This window comes from Euprymna scolopes, chromosome 7, assembly GCF_053919585.1.
Source record: "Euprymna scolopes isolate OS-2025 chromosome 7, ASM5391958v1, whole genome shotgun sequence".
NCBI classification, from domain to species: Eukaryota; Metazoa; Mollusca; class Cephalopoda; order Sepiida; family Sepiolidae; genus Euprymna; species Euprymna scolopes.
In genome coordinates this window covers 151,381,026-151,403,612 of record NC_136488.1, presented here as the reverse complement: position 1 = coordinate 151,403,612, position 22,587 = coordinate 151,381,026, and the positions used below count along the sequence as shown (strand labels likewise).

The following is a 22,587-nucleotide window of genomic DNA, read 5'->3' as shown; positions in this document are numbered from 1 at the left end:
TGATGGGCAGCAGTCATCATGTATTTGGTGTCGGTTCAAGTATTGAAGGTAGAACCTGCCGAAATAATGAATGCTGCTGTCAAAACTGTGAAATGAGGCAAAAGATATTAACTGATTCAAATGGAATAACAACAAAAATACAGTACATTTATCTACTATTAACAAAGAAATATTAGTATATATATGAGTGATAATAAAAAGTAATACAAATATATATTAAGGAAAAGTCATAAATAATGTGTATGTGTGTGAGTATGTATATATATATATATATATATATATATATATATATATGTATATATATATATAACTTTGTATATTTTGGCAGCAAGTCAATATTTAGACATGTCTGATTGAACACGACAGAGTTATTCCTTTTTCCGATCTTCCTGTATAGCTTTTACCAAGTGGTCTTTTTTAATTTCAGCAGCCATATTATATAGAATGGTGCCCAAAAGTCGTTGTTCGGCCATATTTTTCTCAACTTTTGGGCACTTCTATATAATATGCCTGCCAAATGTAAAAAGGCCGATTGGCAAATAGAAAAGCTATCCAGAAAGATTGGAAAAAGAAATAACTCTGTTGTGTTCAATCAGACGTGTCTAAATATATATATATATATAAAGGTGACCTCCATAACCCAATTACTATTACTAATTAGTCTAGATAAAATATTGTATATTTCATTTATATTTTAATACTAGCTGTACCCTGCTACACGTTGCTGTGGCTTAATTTGGCAAAATGGAAAAAAATCCAAAATTAGAAAATGCATGTTTCTTATATGCTTAATTTCCCAGTATGTGTGAATACACAATTTTTTGTTATTCCATTTTCGAAACATATAGATTTTCTGCTTTGCTGACTCTTGAACATAAAATATAAATTGTCCCTGTGAGAAACAGTGTGTAGATGTAAGCCACACAATTGTAAAGATTGCCCCTGAGCTTTGTTGATGGTGATTGCGAACTACAATCGAATTGGAAATTGCAATCTCCTAAAGTGAAATGGCATATCCGGTGGAATCATAGGAATGCATGGAATGAAGATATCTGTTAAGATTGTTGCTTCTATGATGTTGTTCATTACTTTTTTTACTGCAAGCCATGTGCCATTGCAAAGCTTGTATTGGTCTATATTTTGCAACATAATTAGTACACCAATTTTCAATTGCAGTACATGTGGTGGCATCCCTGGTAAATCTAGTGAATTCAAAAATTTTGTTAGATAATTAGCCTCTAGAAGTGTAAGCCATGTTTAGTTTCAGAACAGTTTCAGATGGTTCGTTGTTCTAAACAAGTTTTGAGAGGTGACTTGTTTGCAGTAGACAGTTCCACAGAGCAAAATTTTCTTACCGTGTCGAGACGGAAAAAAAACGTGAAATTGCTACAGAAAAGGTTTAATATTTATGGAGCAATTCTGGTTTCTGATTGGTTGGTAGCAGAACATGAATTAATTCGATTCGTCAGTTCCTAGCAGCATCGTTTATAAATAGAATCGTCCGACTATGCGGGATCATACCCCATTATACGTCCAAAATATTGCAACATAGCCACTTCATCTGCTTCCACAACAGTGTCGACAGACTTGTATGTGACTACCTCACTTATCATTAAGTTCATGGACGTCTTTGTTTTGAGCTGCAACAATAGCTCATTCACTCAACCAACCGAAATTCTTATAATTAATTTGAAAAATCTTTTTTACTAACTCTTCTTTTATGTAACTAAATTACAGAAGTTAAGAATCAACGGAATTCGCCCTTAACTCGGATCAGCCAGCACGTTTTCCATAACTAATTTCTCACAATTGATGCAAAGATTTCTATGTGGATTGAGCATTCTTCAACTGAACACGCATATTTTGAGTTAAATGTTTTCACATGGCACCAAAAGTATTTGAGGCAAGCATTTATTTCATCTGCTGGTGTTGATTGAAGAATTACAGGTAACGTTTGTCTGAAATCTACTGCAATCTTGCAAGGATCGATCAAGAGCCTCAAGTGATTTATTGTGTGCCATTATGCATCCATTCCAAACAATAAGTTTGCATTTCTGCAATATTTTTTCCATGAAAAAAATTGAATGTTTAATAATAATTTCAAAGCAGAATGAGTAGTTCTTCCACCTGGTAGTAAGGTCGCAGCTATTCCGCATGCAGCAAGAGCTAAAGCTATGTCATTTTGTCATCGAATAGCTGCCAAAATCAATGTAATTAGAAAGGTTTTACCAGTTCCTCCTCGTGCTGTTCAATGTAGCAATAATTTTCAAATCACTTCTATTCTCACAGTAAGTAAATTAGGTGAGTAAAACAGGATTTATCCATGTTTTGGCAATGCCTTATTCACTGTAATTAATTTCAGTAACTAAAATAGGATGATGGATTATAGATAGGAAAAAGAAAAAGAGAGGGGGATATAGAGAGAGAAAGAGAGAGGGAGATAGAGAAAGAGAGAGGGATAGAGAGAGAGGGATAGAGAGAGAGAGAGGGATAGAGAGAGAGAGGGATAGAGAGAGAGAGGGATAGAGAGAGAGAGAGAGAGGGAGGGAGATAGAGAGAGAAATAGAGAGATTGAGAAATAGAGACAGAAACAAAAGGGAGGGAAAGAGAGAGAGAAAAAGAGAGAGAGAGAAAGAGGTTCGAAGAGAGGTGGAGGGGGTGATAGAGAAAGATACAGAGAGAAGGAGAGATGGATGGAGAGAAAGAGAGGAAGAGAAACAGAGGGTGAATTATACTTCACCATTTTTTCCTTGATCAGTAAAGGAGAAATCCTTCTAAACTGAAGTAATTTTTATTTTTGTTACTATCCAGAGTAATCCTTTTTCGAGAGCTGGATTTTCCACAAATTAAAAACCAACCAGTACTTGTACAGAATTTGAACCAGACGTGACTAACTGGCTGCTTGGCTTTGCTCGAAACATGACATCCACCGCTGGCTTTCGCCAAGCGTCATTGATTATCAAAGCGTAACAACACTATTCAAGGAAAATACTGAAGAAAACATGTAAATATAATAAAATCAACAACAAAAAAAACACAATTAAGAAGAAACAACGATTTTTATCGTAACAATTTCTGTTTTATTCTTGTAACGATTCGTAAAAAAAAGAAAAAAATTTGTTTTTTTACACACGTGTAAAGTCACCATCATTATTTTTTTGGTATTTGTCGAGCAATAAAATGTTTTATTATTATTATTATTTGATAGTAAATATAAAAATAAACAATATTAGTAAAACAATCTCTAAGACAGAAAAAAAATTCTATTGCATTCAAAATTGCTGAATATTGGTGAAAATAAACGATTTTAAAAAAAGTTTTGTTAATATTGTAATATTTTTTCATTTTAAATATACAAAAACATGCTTGGATTAGATAAAAACACTATCATAAAATGTAAAGGCAATTGTTTCAGTGGTTTTTTAGATTATCGATTACAAACATACCAAGAGTTTCATTTTTATATATACAGATTTGATGGGACCCTATGGAGCTTTTTCTCTCTTGTAGTGGGCTAATATTCTATTATAATTTTGATATTTTTATTACTTTTTAATATATTAATTTAAAATATATTAATTCTACAAGAAATTTTTCTGTGAATATTATCTAACAAACTATTCAAAAAATCTTTCGTTCAGTACTCTTGTAGAAATATTACAATTTGCAATGGATTTTATGCTTTATGGATTGCTTCATATGCATACATTTGAACATTAAAATCTCTCTATTTGGTCTGCGATTATACCTTTCTCTATTGTCTTGGATCTTACAATTGTGCTTCTATTTTTCTTCATTGAACCTGACTCCATCATGGAGTATCCCTTTTTTAATCTTGGTTTCTTTTAGGCTTTTCATGCAACGTTTTCAATCTATATACTAAACAGCAAAATTTATGACAGCCTATAAACATTATTTTGCTAAAAATATTTTCTCCAATGAAATGAGCCATTTATTGAAAATTAATGGAAAAAAAGCTTTATATTTTTGTATTCCTTGTCGAATAATAAATTTATCGTACATTTTTTAATTTACTTAACTCTAAATTTTTATTTATGTGCATATATATATATATATATATATATATATATATATATATATATATATATATATATATAAGCAAGATAAGACACTGATAGAATTCAAATGAAAAATCCTGATAGATATTACTTGAAGCAATACTTTCAAGGAGATCCAAGCCAAAAAGGAAAAGCTCAATATTTAAGAATAAAGCAATATTGAAGTTTCGTGGTTCAATTTTAAATTCTGAAAAAAACAACATATAGAGACATATATTCGATTTAAGAATTTATTGCTTGACAAAGGAATATATAGAAGGGGTTATTTTAATTTCCTTAATCCATGGATTTTCAACAATGGCTAATATCATCAGAGGAAATGAAATGCAGTTAGCAAAATGTTCAGCTGCGAATGGACGCTATTTTGCTTTTCAGCACAATTATTGAAAATAGTTTTTTGAGTGGTTGTGGATAATTATATGGAGAAAATTATATGAAAAGAGAAGTTGATACAATCTGTATAGTCCATTATCGGAAGGAGTCCAATGTCATTCGGGGTTATAAATCCGGGTGGGCAGAGAATAGGCCCATGGGAGAAAGTGATATTCCCATATAGTGAAAGCGTACTGCTCCTTATCGATATTTCGAAAAGTATACCAGGCAGCCTTATTCGTTATTGCGTTAATTGTGTGTTATTTGTTGTGGTCCAAATGGTTTCTCGATGTTGACAAAGTATATTCGAAATTGGGTGGATATACCATTCCATTGTAATTATCCCCATGAGTAATAGAATTTGAGCATTGAATTAAGTGTGCAATGGACCTCGGAATCAATAGTATAGTTATTAAATACCAAAGATGGCAAAATAATCCTGGTGAGGATATTCGGAAGAGTACGCTGGAACGTCTTGCTTGAGGTATGAGTCTGTTAGAAAGATAGTTCGTTATCTTGGATAATATTATATTGGATGAAGGAAGCTTTTTAGATGAGGGAAAGCTAAAAAGCTTCCTTTTTGTGAAATGAGCATGAAAATGTATGTGTTCCTGGTGAAGCGATATATATATATATATATATATATATATATACACACACACACGTACACACACACACAGTAGAACCCGGGATATGGCATTAATCCATTCTGGGATTGGGATCGTAAGGTGAAATCGGTGTATGGCGGGGCCTAAGCCAAATCTTATACATCACATATTAAAAATTAGTAACAAAATACAGTACAGTATATAATACATATGTATATAATCAAATAACATTACAAATAACACCGTCAGGGGGGGGGGCAAATACCGTATCCTAGGCTCATTGCGTGTGTGTGTGTGTGTGTGTATATATATATATATATATATATATATATATATATATATATATATATATGCATACATATATTCATGAAGGGACGATTTTAATATTTTTATCGATATGGATAAAATTACTGATTCTGTACTAAATTGCAGATTCTTTATAATTTCAAAATATTTAATTATACAGCTAATTTTTTTCCTGATTACCACAAAACGTTAAATGTGCAGATACTTTTTCAAACATAAGTATATACTTGTGGGGGATGATGTATAAATTTTAGCTTTAAAATTAATAAAAATGTATTATTCCTACCAGCAGTGGAGGATTTCGTTTTAAACAAAATCAAACAAGCCGTGCGTCCCCCTCTGGTACTGCATGTAAGATGATGCCACAAAAAATAGTGAAGAAATGATGAATTCGAGAAGTGTAACAGGCCAACGTTGCCTTCACATTTTTGCCAGGTTTCAGAAAAATCTAATGAATGAGGCAGCATGGGGTAAAAAGTGTTGTTTTTTTGTAATTTGGGGACATTTGATCTCCTGGGAATGCAGAATCCCAGTGAAAATCGACAAACGGTGCAGTTTCATGACTTAAGATGTATATTTGAATTCAGCACCATGGAAAACCACTATATCGACATACATATAGCTTTTGAGTAATATAAAAAAAGAACTCCAAAATGGCATGTTTTTTAACCATAAAGTCCCAGAGGGATGCGAACCAGAATTTTGCCAGGGTCATTCATACTAAATTTCTATTAAGAACAACGGTCTCCTCATTTTGGCCAAGTTTCAGGAAAATCTAATGGATGGATCAAACGTTATCGGGCAAAAAGTGTAATTTTTGACCATTTTGGGGCATTTTTGACCTCTTTTGAGCCCCTGGGGACTCTGAATCCCAGTGTAAATGGATAACATGCAGTTTCAGGCCTTAACACATGTATATTTGATTTGACCATCGTGAAAAAACACTATATAGTCAGACATATCAAGATTTTGTTGAGAAATATGAAAAAAGAGCCACAAAAAGAGGCGTTTTTAGCACTAAAAGCCATGCGTATGAGAACCAGAATTTTGCCAGAGTCACCCATACTGGATTCATATTAAGAACACTGGGCTCCACATTTTGGCCAAGTTTCAGAAAAATCTATTGGATGGATCAAAAGTTTTGTGTCATTTTTGGCCATTTTTTACCTCTTTTGAGCACTTTGGGATGCAACGGGAATTTTTATATAAATTTTTTTTTTTAATGTGCATATCTATTTAATGAAATACAATTTGTGGCAAATAATTTCAGGAAAAACTAATGGATGGTTATCTGGCAATCGACTGGACTAACGGATGCAGAGATGGACGCACGGACAAACACATGGATGCTACTTAAAACATAGCTCCATCTCCGATAAATTGGGGGATCAATATAAAAACATACTTAAAGGAATCGTTTTTGGCATTGGAAAATAGACACAAATTTTTCCAATTCTTATTAATCGTCCCAACACTGTGTCTGCATATTCTTTCTTTGATCCTTTCTAAATTCCTGATTAGTTTTTAAGTTTTGAGCTGGAACTGGCAGATGTATTTGTCATACTGTTTGCATAACCTTGTAGTTTTGGTTCCTTTCAGATTTATCTTCAGGAGTGGGTATCGAGAAAAGAACATGTATTTTTAAATGTTTAGTAATTGATTTCATGTGAATTGTGTGATTAATTAGTAATAATAATAATATTAAAACCTTTTTAGGATCTTTCCGTTGTTATTAAAATTAATTTAATTAATCGATGGCTTTTTAGTTTTTATCCGCAGAGTTTCTACTATCCGTAGTCTTAGTTTATTAGTTTCATGTTCTAATTTAATTGTGTTCTCTACAAGAATTTTTCAAAGTTGAAAGCAGAGACAACAACGATTAGCTTTCAGATGTTGGGTTAATGCACGGCTCTCAGATAAATGTGGGCTATATTTACTTTCATTTAATTTTATACAAAGAAAATAAAACTGGTGTAGAAGCCCTTCATGAAAATTCAGTGGATTTTTATGAAATTTTAATAGATATTAGATATCAATATTCTCAAAATTTCAGTTCCTCTGGAATATTTTAAAAGGGGATTTTATAATATGGACACAACCTCCAATTTGAAAATTCAAAGATTTCAGATTTACATTAAATTCGATCTATAGTTATTAAAGATGAATTAAACAAGATTTCTTGAATTTCAGTTTCTTCTTACAACCTCTTAAACTTAAGCCTTAAATTTTAGACATTTTATAGAATCAAAATCATGTAATGGATTTTGATCAAAATTGGAATAAGGATTCTAGAGATAAGGTTCAATATGATAATATCTTAGGGTGAATCTTTATCAGTGAGCATAGAAATGGTGTAAAACTGTTCCATTCGCAAAATTAACTTTCCTAATCTTAGGACGGGTTTCCTTCTCGTAACCAGACACGTGTGTGTATATATATATATATATATATATACGTACAAGAGAGAACTTGAGTGTCTAAGATCTCTCCGTACAGGAATTTTTCAGGACAACCTGGCACGAGGATATTTCCCCCTATAAATAAATTCTGATCAGATATTCAAAATAAAATGGTATTCAATAAGATCCTCACTATATGGTTACACATGGGCTAATATGAAGAATGGTGCACCTTCTGCAAATGATGTTTCCGCTAGTAAAATATATGAATTCTCATCCTGGAATCCAGTAAGTCCAAGCAATTACAAGAAAGATATAACAGAACATAGCAAACTGGTCAATAGGGGGGAGGGAAATTAATAGGGTCCTTTGATTTCTGAGAATTTACACTTACTGGATTGAGGCAGTTTTTTGTCTAAACTTACTGAAGAGCTGTACCTATTTACTATGCCTCCCCACGGGACAGAGTTAGACACCAGGGTCGTTTTTTAACGTGGAGAAAAGGTACAAAAATAAAAATTTTCTCAGTCGTGAAGGATTTCTCCTCCACCGAAAGAAGACTGGAGCTGTAATACAGCAAAATTGTCTGTGAATATATATATATATATTATATATATATGAAGAGAATAATGGAAATAGTATTCTGACAAAATAAAGAAATAAAAAAGAACAATCTGAGTTATATGCTCATCAACATTTCTTCTGTATTTAATCCAGAGAAAGTCTCGTAATAAAGATGAAACATTGATGAACACATAACTCGGTTTGTTCCTTTTTATTTATTTATATATATATATATATATATATATATATATATATATAAGTAAATTTTTGGTACAGCAAAATGGAAGGAGAAATTTCAGAGGAAACATAATTTAATTTAAATACCAAAAAACAAGAAATGGGCAGGTGAAATTATTAAAATTTCCTTAAGGCCTTATCGTCTGACCCTCTAAGAGGAAACGTCAGAATGATAAATTAAAAACTAAGAAAACGAATGAGGGAAGAAGGGAATTTTGGTTTCAGTTGGAAGAACAGTGGAAAAAAAAAAAAAAAAAAAAAAAATCTCACTGTTCAGGTGGTTTTAAATCAATGAATATCTCCAACTGATGTTTCAGAATCTTTTGTCTACACAGGCTAGGTCGAGAGTTGTTAATAACTAACGCCTCAATGATATTGAGATGATAGTTCGACCTCGCACTGTATAAAACAGAAAACCACCCATCGGAATATTGATCGGCACACCTATTTATACTCAACAGGTGATTGCCAATGGCGGACTCATGAGCTTGGGAGTGCCCGGATGTTCTCGAAACCTGGTGTAGTCGAATATCTCGAGGGATATGTTGGGATATTCTCATTTCTAATCTTTGGGATGTTTTGCCAACGTAGTCAGCTCCACACTGACAAACGAATTTATAAACAACAGAGTTCTTTTGAATGGTTGGCAAAACATCTTTACGAAAAGAAGAGAAAAAGGTTCGAGTTGTATAAACTACTCTAAGCATAGTAGCTGGAAAACAACGTTGAGTAGCAGAAGAAATCCTTTCAACAATTGTGGAGATTTTAAGGGGCCACGGTATAGATAGTCAGCACAAATACCAATGGTTTCATCCAAAGGTATATTAGTAAAAAGACTATTAATGTCAAAGGAAGCCAAGAACTCTGTATTTTTAGATAAAGGTAATTTTTTTTTTTTCTAAAGGTTTCTAAAGTTGGTACTACGTTTGAGACCTCTGTTTATAGAAAACCTACATTTACAGGGCTCTATCTTAATTGGTTTTCTTTTGCCCCTCAGTCTAGAAAAATAAACCTCATTAGCGCTCTTACGCATCGTGCACTTATGATTTGTTCACCAAACCGTCTTGATACGGAACTTGGGGAAATCACAAATATTTTTCTTAATAATGGATATCCCATTAATATAATAAAATCTACTATTGAACGTAAAATTACTACATTTAATAGTGGTAAACATATTGGTCCATCACGTTGTCCCATTTATCTAAAATTACCATGGTTGGGTCCTGTTGGCCTTCATATTGTTGAAAGGATTTCTTCTGCTACTCAACGTTGTTTTCCAGCTACTATGCTTAGAGTAGTTTATACAACTCGAACCTTTTTCTCTTCTTTTCGTAAAGATGTTTTGCCAACCATTCAAAAGAACTCTGTTGTTTATAAATTCGTTTGTCAGTGTGGAGCTGACTACGTTGGCAAACCATCCCAAAGATTAGAAATGAGAATATCCCAACATATCCCTCGAGATATTCGACTACACCAGGTTTCGAGAACATCCGGGCACTCCCAAGCTCATGAGTCCGCCATTGGCAATCACCTGTTGAGTATAAATAGGTGTGCCGATCAATATTCCGATGGGTGGTTTTCTGTTTTATACAGTGCGAGGTCGAACTATCATCTCAATATCATTGAGGCGTTAGTTATTAACAACTCTCGACCTAGCCTGTGTAGACAAAAGATTCTGAAACATCAGTTGGAGATATTCATTGATTTAAAACCACCTGAACAGTGAGATTTTTTTTTTTTTTTTTTTTCCACTGTTCTTCCAACTGAAACCAAAATTCCCTTCTTCCCTCATTCGTTTTCTTAGTTTTTAATTTATCATTCTGACGTTTCCTCTTAGAGGGTCAGACGATAAGGCCTTAAGGAAATTTTAATAATTTCACCTGCCCATTTCTTGTTTTTTGGTATTTAAATTAAATTATGTTTCCTCTGAAATATATATATATATATATATATATATATATATATATATATATATATACATATATATCTTTAAAGTGAGTTTTTCATGCTTTGGACTTGCCATTCTCATCTTTTTGAACATCTTTCTACCTTGTATTTGATTTTGGAATACTGCGTCATGTTTCATTGATATTTGATTGTCTCTGAAGATCAGCCAAATAAGCTAAAGACAATATTTTTTCTTATGGATTGTAAAACATGCTTAACATCGTAAGGAAGAAAATATAAACATTCACCGAAATAAAAAAAATAATAAAATAAATAAAAGTCATGATTATGAACCGATTCTCTCCTTAGTACATTGGAATGCAACCAACCACTACATGTGTGTGTGTGTGTGTGTGTGTGTGTGTGTGTGTGTGTGTGTGTGTGTGTGTGTGTGTGTGTGTGTGTGTGTGTAAAGTGTGGTGATTAGTATTATTTTTTTCAAGCAATCATCAAGTGACAAGCAGAGGAAAATCAATAGTCATGAGAAAAATGCAAGATTGAACGGGCAGATAAAAAAAGATGTCATCTGTAAATGATAGCAGTCTCAGTAAAAGTTACTACGCCCCCCCCCCTAAAAAAAAAAGATTAAAAAATGCCAGGAAAATAAAAGAAAAAATATGATTTTTATTTGTATTTCTGAAGAAAAAAAATAAACAGAAAATTCGAAAGAAGCTCAAGTACAAACAGAATTCTCAAGTCTTTTTACAGTTTCCATCGATTTTATTTATTTTTTTATTTTTTGATATTGTATTTATTTGGAGTTCTTAGAAACCGAAATACACACAATATTGTAGTCTGCATAATAGATTGGTTTTAACCAAAAAAATATTTTTTTTAAATAAAAAAAAACATAATCTGACATTAGTTGGGATAAGCATGTCAGTTATGACAGCTATGTTGGTAATATCCATTCGTAACTTTAAATGTTTAATGCAACCAGTAACTACTGCTTAGAATAAATTAAATAGACTCCTATATATATAATAATGCAAAATTTATACAGCAGTGGTATTAGCTGCTCTACTTTATTCAACAGAAACCTACACACTGTACAGGACCACATAAAGAGGTTGGAAGCAATACAACAATATGCTCTAAGAAAAATTATGAAAATTAAATGAAACGATCTTATACCAAATGTTCAAGTACTCAACAGAGCTAACATGGACAACATAGAAGCTGTACTCGCCATCACCCATCTGCAGTGGACTGGCCATGTGGCCAGAATGGAAAACAATTGCATCCCAAAAATCCTATTGTATGGAAAATTGGAAAATGGGCACAGAAATATTGGTGGGCAGAAACTCTGCTACAAGGATGTGATAAAGCGCCACCTAAAGGCGATGAATATGAACACAAAAATTGGGAAGAGCCAGCAGCAGACTGAAGTGGCTGGTGCAGTAATCTTCACAAAGGAAAGGTAGAAACGGAGGCAAAAATAAAGGCTCAGTCTGAACAAAAATATTACCAAAGGCACAACCCTGGTAACTACCCATGCACTACTGATAGGGAAACTTTCCACACTGAATGTGGAATTCTACAACACCGTAGGATAAAGCACCTAGACCCTGACTAGTCATTTTCAGCTATGAAGGACTGCATAATGATGATGATGATGATGATATAAAAAAATTACTCCATCTTGCTGTTTAGGGGGGGTATATATATATATATATATATATATATATATATATATATATATTTTCTAAATTCAAAATGGCATAATGTAAACATATTATAAAGGTATTTACAGCTTCTCTTCCAATTTTCGCATATAATGCATATAATGAATAAATGACAAAAGTCTATATTCCGAATTTCATGATGTTGACCATCTTACAATTTATTCTTTTGATTCAGTTGACACATTTTGACAGTATCTGTTTCGTAGCACAAAATGGTGTAATGTAAGCAAACTATATGGTATTTGCAGCTTCTCTTCCAATTTTCAAATTTTTTAATCATGTCTAAACGCATTTTATTTCCTTTTGATGGATTAATTGTTGCTATTTCTTCTGATGAGTTAAGGGCAAAATAGATTCACTAATGGATATAATATCTAAGTGATTGATTTTGTGCTACGAAACAGATACTGTCAAGAATTGTAAATGTCAACTGAATTAAAGGAATGAATTATAAGATGATCAACATCATGAACTTCGGAATAAAGACTTGTGCCATTCATTCACTATATGTGTGTGTGTGTGTGTGTGTGTGTGTGTGTGTGTGTGTGTGTGTGTGTGTGTGTACATGTCTGAATTCATGTATCATCTAGTGATATAACATGGGGGTGTCTACATATGTGTATTTATTGATGTGTGTATATATATTTGATCATCTAGATATGAATATGCCTATTGATCATCTAGTGATTGTTTAAACAGGACATATAACAATTATGGCATCAAAGGACAAATAACAGTCACTGGGGGTTTACATCAGCCAATGGCAAAACACACCTGGTCCATCTTTTGTCTTGATTTGACAGATCCTCGGAAAAGCTACAAATGAAGATTCGTACCACTTGAATTCTTGGTGGTATTTACAGCAGCTTTATTTCAAATGTTTCCCCCCATTGGAAAGCTGCCACACTGGTCCTAACTTTTTACTATCGACATTTTCCCCTACTTGGACCCATTGCACGAATGTCCTTTGCCTTCTTACTCCGACCAAGTCTGCTAACTGACCCCCAATTCTTGACTAACTGATACGTGTCTTTCAAGCTCTTTCGTTACATCTTGTTCATGTGATAAAAGACACAAATCGAATGATTTACCTATGCCACATATTTTGTTTATGTTCTCACATTCTTTTCTATTAAAACATTTTAACATAAATAATGCAAATATTTATTTTGATAACCAAAAAGTAAGTTTTCTTCTTGATTATCTGCAAGTTATTAGTCAAAATTTCTTACCTGTTGTAAGCAGTTCTTTTCAACTCCTGAATTGCTTGTGACAACTGAGAGTGAGTTCGGGAAGCATAGATGATTTTTGGCACCACTGAAACAAAATTAAACAAATCCTATCAAATTCCAATGACACTGTTAATGAAAACAAAACTTTAATAAAAGCAAGAATCTGGACAGACAAATATATTGCTATACTATTTATATACGAGTTGAAATATGTTGAGCTAGACTGGAACATCTATAAACAAGCTCAAGGCATAATTTTAATCTCACGTTATGTATATACAAGACTGTTTTGTACTTTGAGTTGAAGAGTTCATACTTTTGATGCATATCATAATTCAGGGGACATAACTTGAATCATTCAAGAAAAACCACTTTGATTATCATAAACCAACATCCCTCTCTTAATGGGTTTAGAATGAGACACATTGCTGTATATTCTGTGATAGTCTCTGACTTTCTTGTAGATTGTGCCATTTTCTTGGATTTCATTGTGATGGTTGATGTCTGCATTGGGATGAATTAATAAATAGAAAAGTCTTTGAATATTTTTTTCTTACAAGATCAATTTATTAATTCAATTTATTAATCTGACCCTGTTAGCAGGCCATTAGAATATGCCAATTGTCTCCCTGCAGAGAATAAAAGTCTCTCAAAAGGGCCCTGGTGCTATCAAATTAGTGTTTGAAGATACTATCCTTCTGACTTGATATGCATGTAACATTAATGTTATTGATTTTTTTCCCTTTGCAAAACTCAATCATGTTCTGCAAAGTTAAACACAAAAACAGCAATTTATGTATACAAAATAAAAAAAAGCAAATCGAACACCACAATTAAATATTTAAAGATATACAGAACTTGAAACATCAAACCTTTTTCAGAAATTACTGGATTTGGCATTAAATAACTCAAAAAGGGTTGATATGCTGCAAAGCAAATAACCAAACCAATTTATTAACTCAACTTCAATGAATATTGTTGTAAGTCAGTTGCTTCATACAATTTTAAAATCTTTCTTTTCAAAAGTAGTCATGGAAAATCAACGCTACACACGACCACCTGTAAGACAGCTTTCCATCCTGTCAGTCGTCCATTATTCTTCATCGTTTGCAAATCTTTTTCTCTGATTTATTGCACAATCTGTTTGGCCAATCATGGCTTTGTATTATTAGTATTTATTTTCTTGAAACAGCTGGAAATTTTAATAAGTGGGTACCTTTTAGGAATAGGTATCCAAGAAAATTCCAGTACTTATGTCATCAATTCAGAATTTTACATGAGAAAGTGGCAAACACTAACTTCACTGAACAAACTGAATGGATTCATGCTTTTCCTTTTTGCTTTTGTTTCTCCCAGCAAAGAAGTTATTTAACAAAAGAAACTGTTGATTTTATCTTGAATTTAAGTGTATTCTGCAACGCCATTTCAATACTCAAAATGAGAACAGTCATCCAAAGAATCCAAATAATATGATTGATCTTTCTAATTTATAGAAAAAAAATAGTTGTTTAGCAAGAAAAGTACAATGCCTTTTTTTATTTGTATACTAGCAGGCCGCCTGGCGTTGCCCAGTTGTAAAATATGTATAAATATTATATTTTAATTAATATAGAATTGATATTTATTATAATCACAAATAATGTAGGTATTAAATGTAATTTAAAATTCCTTTGAAAAAAAAATGAAGTAAAAAAAAAAAACGGAAAGAAACTAAGGCATGCATGTATGTGAGTATTATGTTTTTTCTAAACAGTTCACTTCTTCTAAGTAAAAAAATACTCAAGTCGATATTATATAGATTTAACTAAAAGTTAGAACTTAATTCATCTATTTCTGTTTATAGTTGGAACTGCTGATGTCACGACTATACATCTATAAATACCTATTTCTAAAAAGAAAAAATGAATATAAAAAAAACTCAAAATACTTTTTAAAAAAATAGAGATCCAACAATCAAACGTTTAAACTTATAAAACTTTTCTGAATTTTTGAGATGAGGATTGGTTATTTGTATTTGGATTTTTTGAACTTCTGTTCTTTTCTTGAGTGTCATTTTCATAACGTTTTGGTTGATGTAAGCTCCAATTTTCTTCAGGTGTATCTTGCCAAATTCGGGAATATTTCTGAATAAGAATTTGGATGGAATTTCAAATAGAACCCTTTATTTACTTCATGGGAGTATCATGCTCTCATTCTATCAGCCATGACTGGATATAGATCATAAGTAATTCGCAATTGTAATTTTGGTCACCTATACTGAGAATTGAACCGTCAACCTTCAGAAGAATACCACTATTACAATTGATTTTTTCCAAGTACTCTAACCACTGCACCATGGGTCTTTGCGGAAAGTTCTAGTATGAATTTTTAGGAGCCTTAAACCCATTTTATTTCTAGTTTTAAATATCACTATTTATTACTAATCAATATTACTATATACATATATTACTATGTATTAGTATTAGGACAATTAATCAGAATCAGAATTGGGAATCGTAAAAATTGAAACTCAGTGGAGGACGGGGGGGTATCAGAAAATTTGTGCCTATTTTTTTTTTTTTTTTACTCATGTTGACCCCTTACAAAGCATTTCACCACTTGGACGTAAGGGGCTACTATTTGTGGCCATGTCTAGGAAAGATTAACAAGATATTTATGTTACATTTAAACTTTTGCATATCAGTACAGCCATATCTGATTGCAAAAACGATTCATTCAATTATCCTTTTATTTGATGCTGTTTAAAACAAAATCTTTCACTGCTGGTAGTAATAATGAAACAATAAATATTGATTTTAAACTATCAGTAAAACTAAAACATATACATCACTCTCCGTCTAGTGTGTTTTTATGTTTGAAAACATATATGTGCATTTAACACATGTTTTTACAGTAATCGGGAGGCGGGGGGGGGGGGGAATAATATCTTTATAGTTAAATATTTAGAGATTTGTAAAGAATCGGAATCAGTAAAAATATTGGAATCGTCCCATCACTACTACTACACACACATTATATATATATATATACACACACACACACACACACACACACACACACTCACACATTATTGTTATTACTTTACTTATTACTGTATATATTTACCATGTATAATTAACAGTTCCCATATCATGTTAAATTCTATACTAGGTCTACTTAGTAATTGATTGTCTTTCAGCATATGTGCCGCTTCTTTGAGCCGTCTTACTCTTCACGGTTCTTCTCTGTCTATAATTTTTATTTCGTCCCATAACGGTAGATGGTTTCTCTTTTTCTTCCGGATATCGTCAGCTATACCCATATACTACAGCTTTCCGATGTTCTTCTAACCTTACTTGTAGTGGACATGTCTCATCTTTGTTTAGTTTTCCACATTTACATGGGATCTCATATACGCAGTTCTTAGTCATGATCTTTTCATGTAGAGGGCTTGACTCGCACAAGCTATTTCCGGTTTGTATATCAAAGTTAAGCAACAGTATATCAGGTAGGACTAGATAAGTAATCACTAGAGCTATGGAAACAAATATTCTTTTCATTGTTTTGACTCTCAGGTAAATATCCGACACAGTTAAACACAATCAACCGAGAACCACATCACTCTATATAAAAGCATATAAGATGTCAACAGATACACACATGAGAGTCAAAACAACGAAACGAATATGCTGTTGTCCTTGCCTTAGTTATCATTTGGGATTACTAATATTTTAGTTTATAATAATTTATGGACATAAATATTGTGATTCAATATTTATTTTTTTTTTTAATGTAATATTTTAGGTAAAAAAGTAGTTGTCCTATACTCATGAAAGTAATATTGGTTGTCCTATACTCATGAAAGTAATACTGGTTGTCCCATACTCATGAAAGTAATACTGGTTGTCCCATACTCATGAAAGTAATACTGGTTGTCCTATACTCATGAAAGTAATACTGGTTGTCCCATACTCATGAAAGTAATACTGGTTGTCCCATACTCATGAAAGTAATACTGGTTGTCCCATACTCATGAAAGTAATACTGGTTGTCCCATACTCATGAAAGTAATACTGGTTGTCCCATACTCATGAAAGTAATACTGGTTGTCCCATACTCATGAAAGTAATACTGGTTGTCCCATACTCATGAAAGTAATACTGGTTGTCCCATACTCATGAAAGTAATACTGGTTGTCCCATACTCATGAAAGTAATATTGGTTGTCCCATACTCATGAAAGTAATACTGGTTGTCCCATACTCATGAAAGTAATACTGGTTGTCCCATACTCATGAAAGTAATATTGGTTGTCCCATACTCATGAAAGTAATACTGGTTGTCCCATACTCATGAAAGTGATATTGGATGTCCCATACTCATGAAAGTGATATTGGATGTCCCATACTCATGAAAGTGATATTGGATGTCCTATACTCATGAAAGTGATATTGGTTGTCCCATACTCATGAAAGTGATATTGGTTGTCCTATACTCATGAAAGTAATACTGGTTGTCCCATACTCTTGAGAGATTCATAAGTTGTCTTATACTTTTCCACATTTTAAATCTTAATTTTCCACGTTTACCTATTTGAATATCATGTAATGTCTATTAATGTTTACCTTTCTCAATGCCTATCACCATAGAAAAGACTGAAGATGAGAAAAAAATGCTAATAACCTTAAATCGATATAGTTTACAAGAAATCCTGATGTAAGTGACCTATGTGATCATTAATTTGAAACAAATCAGCTTTTTTTTATAGACAGTTTGCAATGAATTCATGTTTTTATAATTTTCAAAACTTGATTACTTTGTGATTCCATAATAAACCGATGACATAAACACAAGTTATTTTTGTAAAAGTTGATTATGTTGTATTGTCTTTTTTAAACATGAAAAATAATTTTTTAATTGTTACATTAAAAAAAAAACAAAAGATTTTAGATTTCTTTTTCGAAAAATGTTGGTTAGGGTTACCAGGAATTGTAGCAAACCAAAATGGTGTGGTTGTTTGGAGATGATCGCTAAAGAGAGAAACGGGTGAAAAGATAAAGAGAGTACATATCGATATTGAACGACAGCAAATACGAAGAGCAAAGCAACAGGTTATTTCGGGCGAGAATATTGACTATTTCTTTACATATAAAACAACTTGTTACAGTTCCACATTTTTGAGATGACGACTGTTTATATTACTTGTTTTCAATCGGACTATTGCTCTCATCCTGAGTGCTATTTGTGCAACGTATTGGTCGGCATGCTGGTTGCCATCTTGGAAAAGAAAGGAGAAAAAATATGCAGTCCATATGACATCAGAACAATTTTTAAGAGTGATTCGACTCCCAAAAAACACCTAGTATAAGCCAAGCCCTCGAGTGAAAGTCTCATGACAAAAAACTGTGTATATGAGATTTCACGCAAATGCGTAAAACTATACAAAGGTGAAACTAGTCGCCTCCCCCCTAAAGGTAAGACTAGAAGAACACCATAAAGTTGTGACGCGGTGGATGGTCAAAAGTCAGGACTATCTGATCACATATGGAAAGAAAAAGGAACACACTTCCCTTTATGGAACTAGGTCAAAATAATTAACAGGGATGCAAAATGGAGAGCTAGACGACTTAAAGAAGAGGTACATATGCTAAAAAGAAAAAAAATACTAAGTAGACAAAGCATAGCTATCAGTAGTATATGAGAACCTCTAATTATAAAGAAAAACACAAATTGCACAAACCCTTCTTAAAATTTTAACAAAAAAGAGAGACAATATTGTCAAGTTTAATTAAAATTACTTCTCCTTGTCAACCAATTGATTTTCACACATACAAAACATCGGCAAAAAAAAGCAAAAACAACTCACAGAATACGAAACCATCTATGGAGCCAGTATATTTCTCCTTTCTTTTCCAAGATGGTGACCAGCATGCCTAACAAAGGTTGGAGTTTTACAATGACCGAAACGTTGCACAAATAAAACTCGAGGAGAACAACAGGATGATCAAAACAAGTAATACAAACAATTTCTTGTTATCGAGTGAATCAAACTTCTGCATATTAGTGAGTATTATTTGATAGGTTATTTGTTGAACGAATCAAAAGTGTGTATATTAGTGAGTATTATTTGATAGGTTATTTGTTGAACGAATCAAAATTGTGTATATTAGTGAGTATTATTTGATAGGTTATTTGTTGAACGAATCAAAATTGTGTATATTAGTGAGTATTATTTGATAGGTTATTTGTTGAACGAATCAAAATTGTGTATATTAGTGAGTATTATTTGATAGGTTATTTGTTGAACGAATCAAAATTGTGTATATTAGTGAGTATTATTTGATAGGTTATTTGTTGAACGAATCAAAATTGTGTATAGAGCTCATAAAAAATCATGCCTCAGGATTGTCTAGTCTGCATGAAATCCACCTTGTTATTGCAGGCATTCGTTAACCTGAAATTGTACAGGTTTCACCACTCATTACTTACAGCCGTAAAACGTAATGGAGGCATATGAAGTCAGGGAACGTTTAGCCCAGAAGACACAAAAGGAATGAAAGTTGCACATACGCAGAAGTAACTTTGTTATTCTCAATCCATCCAGTTGTGATTCCTCGTCTTACACATCCATGCTTGCTACAGAGGCAGAGATAACCAGACGATGATAAACTCTGATGTTCATTTCTTCTTCATTTTCACTAGAGCTCTGTTATAATCGGGTACCTCTGACACTATCAGGTTTCCACTGCTCATACTGCAGTGAGGAAAGGGTTGAATGTTAAGCGTGGAGGAGTTTTTGCAAAGCCAGTGCAACAGAAGTTAAAGATGAAGCACAAATAAAGGGAAGAAGAAATCCATTTATGTCTCCATTCTTTTCAGATGTGAAATAAAATAGGCAGCGAAGAGACGTGAAAGTTAAGAGAGAAATCTTTACAGTAGAAACTCGGCCTACACTGGCACACAAACCCATGCACACACACACACTGGCACACAAACCCATGCACACACACATATGCACACAAACCCATGCACACACACATATGCACACAAACCCATGCACACACACACACACACACACACACAATGAGGAGATAAAGCTTAAAAAAAAAAAGTGAAAAACTTGCATCCATGGGAGGCTGCTGTAGTAATTTAAGTAGAAATCTGCTTATTATGGTCTTAAAAACGCAGGAAACACACGTCTGTGTATAACAGGTAAACTTCCCTTGCACACACAATTTCCAAAATAACATTTAAATATTCTGACAACCATTTTTTAGCATATATTTTAATGATAAATCTAATTAGGTCAGTCTAATAAGAATTATGATGAAAATATCATTTCATTTGTGTAGCTCTTCACTATATTTCATCTGTACACATAAACCTTGGTTTATACATATGTTATCACCTTCCACAACCCTTTTAAAAATGAGATCACTTAATTGTCAAAGATACACACATTATATATATATATATATATATATATATATATATATTACACACACACACACACACACTAAGAAAAAAGGGCTCTATTCCTTCAAAAACAGATAACGAAATGAGTAAATTACAGGTCCAGGGAACCTCTGCCTGATAAACGTTGTGAAAATTGTAAAATTCATTGTTAGAAAGACTGAACTTATGCATTTATGACCTGAAAGTTTCATCTCTCCGTTGCAGATATTGACAGCGTGAGACTAAGAAAGCAACTCCTGTCATGGACGTGTGTAAAAAGTTGAGATGCGTCATTGAATTCCAAGCAAAAGTTGTGACTATGTAAAAAAATAAATCTTAGAGCACAAAAGGGTTGCTGGTTTTAATAATACCCACTTTTTAAAAAAATATAGGAGGCTTTACTTTTGGAACAACCCTCATATAAATTTCAGTATTGCTAAAGATTTCTACACACTCATGGCTGACAGAACAAGAATATGCTACTCCCATGGATTAAATAATAGGTTCAGTGCAAAATTCTGTGCAGATTCTAACGTTTAACAGAAAGATACCCAAGTTTGGCAAGATACACCTGAAGAAGGTTGGAGGCTACATCAACAGAAATGTGAAAATAACATTCAAGATGAGAACAGTAATTCAAAGAATCCAAATAATAGGAAGTGCAAATGTTTACCTATCTTTATGTCACTCGCTGCAATGCATGAACGCAAATATGCATCACATATTTACATACACAAACCCATTAGATTTCTATTTTGTTAAGATAGTGAACAATAGAAAATACCACTTACACACGTATGCTTATCAGCACAAAGTGGTTCAATATTCTTTTATATATATATAAGAGAAAGGAGGAATGTCACTATTTACTTGGCTTTCCACAAAGATAAAACTAAACAAAAGGATGGTTTCTAAAGGAGGCATGATCCAGATTTAAAAAATGGCACATTCTGAATGTAAACAAGAATAAAAATTATTTTAATCTAGAAGGATTTCTTTTACTTTGACCAAAGATGCAACAGATAATCGTATGTATTAATGATGAGTCTATTTTGGAGTTTACATATATAGTAGCAAGAATATTAAGTTAAATATAATTCTCAAGGTTTAAGAATGAAAAAAATCTGAGAAATATGAAACAGTTTTAGTTACAAACAGCAAATCTTCATTCCAATAAGATAATAGAATCCAAACTCAAATACAAATCACATATTCTGCAAGGCTCAACACATGCTCTTTGTCTTGCATAAAAAAGTGAACAAATAATTGGATAGAATGAAATCTCTGCATTACTGAACCTGTACAGTACTCAAAATGGACTGCTCGTACAGTAACAGTTGTTAAGACTAACCAATTTATTCAGTTTTGTGGGATCACAAAATGACAATAAATGCTCCAACGTTGGCCAATACCCGAATCCCCAGAATTGATGACTTGGATGCAAAGTTGGTACAGGAACAAACGTTCACAAAGCTAGATCTCAGATCAGCATTTCTACAATTACTGTTAAAGCGAAACTTATAGTATCTCACCATTAACACACAACAGTGTCTCTACTTCAAAAGTCAGGCGGTTGTACTTACAAAGTAAGCTCCTGGCATTTACCAGCACTGTATGGATAATTTGCTTGTGAATGAACTATATTTCGCTACGATGACAACATATTGATATTAGTTTCAACAATCTCTAAATATTTAAATGATCTTGACAGGTTGTTTACGA

At 32.8% G+C, this 22,587-nt stretch overlaps 1 protein-coding gene across 2 annotated transcripts in view; it reads right to left on the bottom strand.

The window, feature by feature from the left end:
• LOC145280058 (regulator of telomere elongation helicase 1-like) overlaps window positions 1-22,587 on the bottom strand; it is a 1,039,981-nt gene that overhangs the window by 769,955 nt on the left and 247,439 nt on the right. For both annotated transcript variants that reach the window (XM_080131745.1, XM_080131746.1), the window contains exon 4: window positions 13,433-13,517. In XM_080131745.1, coding sequence (XP_079987871.1) covers window positions 13,433-13,517 — 85 coding nt within the window. The remainder of the gene's footprint in view (window positions 1-13,432; window positions 13,518-22,587) is intronic.